Here is a 6,000-nt window from a genome sequence, read left to right as displayed (position 1 = left end):
TATTTTTCAAAGTTCGCCTCCCCATTGAAGTCTATTGCGGTTCGCAAACTTTTACGCGAACTGAACCTTCCGCGAACGTTTGCGAATGGGGTTCGCGAACCGAAAATCAGAGGTTCGCGACATCTCTAATAACGATTAGAGCTATCAAACAATTCCGAACACCAAGTATTCGCAACAGCAGACAAGTTGCGAGTGATACAGCAAGGCTTATGAAGCAGAGGAGACCCCTCAGGCACGCCCCCTTCCATCAGCCAATGAGGAGCGGCGAGCGTCTCCTCTGATGTCAGCCGACCGGCCGGTCAGCTGACGCGCCTCCTCCCCGCATAAAGGTCCTGTCTATGCGCGCGTGCACGCGACAAAGCAACCCTATGTGCAACAGACAGCCCCGTCCTCGGCGTGCTAGACGCCTGAGGCACGGATACAACGCTAGACAGGGAGCTGACGGCAGCCGTGGAAGTAGCGTTATTCACCGTGGCTGCCTCTCCAACATTGTTACAATGAAGCAGAATTATGTGCTTAAAGTTTTACGAACAATGAGCAGAGCCTAATACATTGTATATAACTTCACGCATGTCATTTTGAGAGGGATATGGAAGCTGACATGTTTATTTCCTTTAAACAATGTGGATTGCCTGGCTGTCCTGCTGACCCTCTACCTTTTTTAATTCTTTAAGCCATAGACCTGAACAAGCATGCAGGTCAGATGTCTATGATAAATAAAAGCAAAAAAATAAATAACATGTTAACCTCTTTTCACAAGTTTAGCTGAAATCGATTGACAATCTGTGTGCAGTGTATGGGCAGCCATTAGATCCCTCTTTGATAAGATTCAATCAGAGAGGGATCGATCTATTGGCTGATCTGGTGGCAATCAACCAATGTATGGCTCCCTTTAAGCAATGTAAGTCCAGCTATGGAATGGAGCAGAGAAAATTATGAAACAGTAACTGCTTAAAGTGGACCCAAGTTAAAAATACAAGATTTCAGAAATGAAATCTATTTTCTAAATTATAATAATAAATAGCAGCCTTTTTTCAGCTGCATGATGACAAATATAAAATATTTTACATTTATTGGAGGAACCCCTCCCTTCTTTTCAAATTGCCGGAAAAAATCCGGCAAACTGGAGGAGTAGATGGTGTCCGGCAATGGAGGAATTGCTAATGGCTGCCCCCAGTATAATCCTAGTTATGAAAAGAGAAGGGTGAAAAGCATGCACTGAAATGATCATAGGTTTGAAGGAGTGTTTATTTAACTTTGTATGTATCAGAGTGGTGCGACTAAATATTTTTAATTAAAAAAATGTTTGGTTTGGGTCCGCTTTAAAGAGAACCAGAGACGAAGCACCCTCATGTATTTTATTACATTTATCAGTGGGAACATGACAGTAAACACCTACCCTGCTTTTAGTTTTATTCTTCTCAGTCTAATCTATCTGTTATCAACTGTGATAAGAATCCACCGACTGATTCAGTCGAGGTTTGACCTGGAATCATTATAGCTGAGTCACTCTTCTGTGGAGTCTTTTCAAGCCCAAGCCTGCCCCCTCCTAGCTCATATTTCCTACTCAGAGCTGTTGACATGGGAGGGTCTGCTGCTGCCGAGTAAGAAGCTCTGAAACAGACAGTGTATCTGTGTGCACTGTGCTGCCAGTCATTATCTACTGTATGCAGTTACATTTCTATGAGAGACACTTCCTACAGGCAGCCACACAGCATACCAGAATAATGAAGCTGAAAGCAGACAGATGAAAGGCTGCAGCATCCCTGCTTGTCTATATATTCATATAGCCTAGACAGCACATCCAGAACAACTCATACCCCGGAAGCAGAAGGGATATGAGCCGGCGGCCATATTGGATATTTCCTGGAGCAATAATGGATAAAAAACACTCAAAAAGGCACACCAGCATGGCGAAATTATCAGGTAGAGCATTTATTCTTTACAAGCTATCAACTCATATGTTTATTTTGTGTGAATCGTTCATCTCTGGTTCCCTTTAAGTCTGATCTATGATGCAGTAGATGAACACATGGTTATTCACACCATGATCAGTTGTTGAGTAAATAAATGTTGTTGTGACACTTAAAGCAAACCTAAAGTGAGAGGCACGTGGAGGCTGACATATGTATTTCCTTTAAACAATACCAGTTGCCTGGCTGTCCTGCTTATTTTCTGCCTCTAAAGGCATGTTAACACAATTGACTAAAGTTGGCTGAGGCAGGCAATAACGACCACCTCAGCCAACAATCAAGCCTGTGTAGGGCAGCCCCTAACCAAAACCCCAACCCCCTATCTATCCTCCCGATAAAGCCACTCACCTGAACGATGATCAACTTGTTTGAAGATGCCACTCTCCTGCCTTCCGTGTGACGTTGCATGCAAGCTGCTCCATTGTCCATCTGCCCCCTGCATAGCTACAGTACACGTTGTCAGCTAAACAGCTGACAGGCATCTGTACTGGCTGGCCCATCAATTTACAACGATGTCGCAGGACATGAAATTTAAGTTGCCTTTACCAGAGCAGCCCTCAAGGGTGATTGGCTGAAATATTATATTTTGATAAAGTTTAATTGACAAGGATCCTGTTGATTAGACTTGCCTGAGGTTGTTAAATTAGTGGAAGTAATCTCCGATTTGGAAATATTGGAAAAGGTGAACAAGGGATTTGTGGAGATACGTCTTGCTTCTATTAAAGAACAGAAATATTTGACCATCATTTCTCTCTCTTAAAAGTTACTTGGTAGGAGAGGTGATTGATTTAACCTCCCCCCTCCCAGAAACGTTAGCCAGCTTCTACCCCACAAGGTAGCTGACCATCTGGTTTCTATTATTAAGAGTTGGGGGAGGACATTCCTAAGTACAAAGGAGCTATTGCAATGCTCTTTCAAACCACTGTATAGGAGGTATATAGGAATTCTAACAGGACTGTATCTGAAAGAAAACTATAACATCTTTAGATTAGTGTAATACATGTGAAAATATATATATGTATATTAATGAGTAGATAGATTTTAATATTAATGAGTAAATTTGTTTAGTAGATAAGTGTAAATATGTTAGCAGATAGAAGTAGAAGTTAGTATCATTTGAATTGACCAATCAAAGGCAGCTTGGAACCTGAGACGTCAGGGACTGAGTTGTTATTTAAATAAGTTTGAGGGGGTTGAGTCTCACACACACTCGCTGCACATTACTTTTCACTAGCTGGAAACTCATGCACACACATTAGAGTTTTCAGACCTTTCAAGACAAAGAAACTTTATTTAATTCTTATTTTATTTGAGATCTTTGATAACTATTTTTATTTTATTTAGAAGAATTGTACTATGGACTTTGTATTTTTATAATCTGATACAATAAACCTCACTTAAAGGTTACTTTTGCTCATTGCCTATTTGTCTGGAGAACAAAGACATTTGCTGGAAATATTCATAAACAGGGATGCTCGGGTAGTGCTTTTTATTACCCGCCCGGATCCGGATCCGGGTACCCAGATATCCGGATCCGGGTATCCGGATCTGACCTTGCGGATATCCGGATCCGATCCGGATATCCGACCAAATTACCCGCGGGTACCCGACCTATTCGGGTATCCGGATAGAAAACCCGGAAGTGCCCTTTAAATAGCTTTAAAATGGTGTTTAGGGTAAATGATGCATGTAGCATCATGTTTTTTTTTAAAGGGAAATACTAATTAATTATTTGGTGGACATAAAATGAAAAAAAAAAAAAAAAAAGCTGTCAATTAACATCAGGACTAGGTTCCAGACAGCGGTCGTGCAACCCACATTGTGTCCAAAGTCCAATCGCACAACTGGGACATGACAGTTTTCAGCCCAGACACCTCCAAAAAAATGACACCGCAATTGTGTTTTGGGTTGAATATAGGTGGCGGTATCAGCAGCAGTGGCCTATGGCACCGTGGCGGCCAGATTGGGGAGGTGAAGATTATCCTGCGGCCTGAATGGGATGCTGCGGCTTTTCTCCCTGTGGCGGTTGGGGGTTGAGTGGTGCAGCTGGTGGTAGCGGCAGAAGGATGTGGTGGGTCCCGCATTCCACGGCCACTGTCTGCAATGCTGATCCTCCGTGCCAAACCCACCGACGCATCCTCCTCCTCAGAGTCAGAGCTGACATCCCCATCCTGTGGATGGTAGTCACGGTCCTTCATCCCATAATCAACATCATACCCCCCCTCCTCAAAACCCAGAACATCCTCCTCAAACTCCTTGCGGCTAACAGCCCTGAGTTCAATCACGGCGCCTGGAGCGAAAATCTCGCTGTCTGAGGGTAGGCTGCCCGCTGGGATCGACACTGACACGGCAGACCTTCTGAGGGTGGCTGTAATGTTGCTCCCTGTCCTCTTGCCCTTGCGGCCCCTCCCCCAGCTGCCAGTGCCAGCAGACACAGTACAACTTATACATGATGATGTCACCAGATGATGTGGGGTACTCTTAGTTTAAAAAAATCAGGGTTGGACTTAACATCAAATCAGCACGGAGTGACAGGCCGCAGAGTAGAGGACAGACAGTGCACACTGTGTTATGGTGATGGCCTGGCGGGTACACGCGGTGCGTTCCTGCACTCGATTTCCCGCTCGATTCCCGTCGACTCGATTATTTCCGACATGTCCGATTTGCATTTCGATCTATCGTTAGGTCGATTTGGCATACTTTACATGCGAATCGACCTAACGATCCATCGAAGTGCAAATCGGACATGTCGGAAATAATCGAGTCGATGGGAATTGAGCAGGAAATCGAGTGTGGGAACGCACCGTGTGTACCCGCTAGGCCGCCACCATAACAACTAACTGCAGTACTAACTACAATACAATAACACAGTAATCCTCCTATTCCATATACTGTCCTGCTGGCCTACACAGACACAGACAGGATCTAACTGAGTGAATGAAAGCAAACAATTACAAGCTAGCTAGCTAAAAACACAATAGAACAATAGTGTAGTGAAGGTGTTTAGCACTCAAAGCTTTAGGTTTATCACTGTATACAGCACTTGCTAAGCCAGCACTGGAGCAAGTCTGTCAGTGACCAGCCAGCCACACAAGCAAGGATGATCTGTCTCATCATGCCAGCCCTCCTTGCTATACAGGGGGGCTGGCCAGGGTTCCCTTCTGTGATTGGGTGCCAGGACTTAGGCTGGGAGGCCTCTGATTGGCTCAATGAGGTCAGGTGGGGCTGGCCAGGGTTCCCCTCTGTGATTGGTTGCTAGAGCTTCCACTGGGAGCCCTCTGATTGGCAGAATGAAATCATCTCCTTACTAGTTACACTATCCGGATCCGGATCCGGATAGCTGGACAGATACCCGCGGGTATCCGGATTATGCAGCTAGCTATCCGGATAGAATCCGGATAGTGCTATCCAGATAGTGGCCCAGGTATCCGGATCCAGATCCGACCCGGATAGCGGAAAAATGGTCGGATACTCGGGTTTACCCGGGTACCCGGATCCGGATGACCATCCCTGTTCATAAAAGACCTACTATATAACATTGGCCCCAAGTACATATTGAGTTTCAATCACTCTCATACGCACAGGAAAACCACCGAATGACAGATAATTCTGCCTGATCCCCCCGAACATTGCACCGCTGACACGTTGCTTGCACGCTCAGGACCACAAGCCAGGGGACACAGGTAGTCTTGAGCAGCTTACTCTGCACACCATGTTGCAGGGGATGGAGGGAATGGACAGAGCAGTAAGATATCTAGCGCCAGAACAGGATCACTAGTGCAAGATCCTTACACTCCTTCAGTAACAAAACCTGCTTTGCCATCTGTTTTGCTCCACTGACTTGCATATTAGCCGAGGGGGGGGTAACTTTTTGGCAATTTTTTTTGTGATGAAAAATTAGGCTTACATGCGGGTATATAAGGTAAGTCAAAAAAATATACAGTGGTGTAAAAAACTATTTGCCCCTTCCTGATTTCTTATTCTTTTGCATGTTTGTCACACTTAAATGTTTCTGCTCATCAAAAAC

General features: G+C 44.7%; 1 protein-coding gene across 1 annotated transcript in view; it reads left to right on the top strand.

Annotated features, from left to right (window-relative positions):
- Positions 1-4,719: 4,719 nt before the first annotated feature.
- The window catches only part of LOC137561872 (cathepsin E-B-like), a 61,465-nt gene continuing 60,184 nt past the window's right edge, over positions 4,720-6,000 (top strand). The window contains exon 1 of the mRNA XM_068273224.1: positions 4,720-4,778. Within this exon, the coding sequence (XP_068129325.1) occupies positions 4,720-4,778 (59 nt within the window). The remainder of the gene's footprint in view (positions 4,779-6,000) is intronic.

This window comes from Hyperolius riggenbachi, chromosome 3, assembly GCF_040937935.1.
Source record: "Hyperolius riggenbachi isolate aHypRig1 chromosome 3, aHypRig1.pri, whole genome shotgun sequence".
NCBI lineage: Eukaryota > Metazoa > Chordata > Amphibia > Anura > Hyperoliidae > Hyperolius > Hyperolius riggenbachi.
The sequence above is the reverse complement of the archived record's forward strand: the minus strand, read 5'-3'. Positions and strand labels throughout refer to the sequence as shown.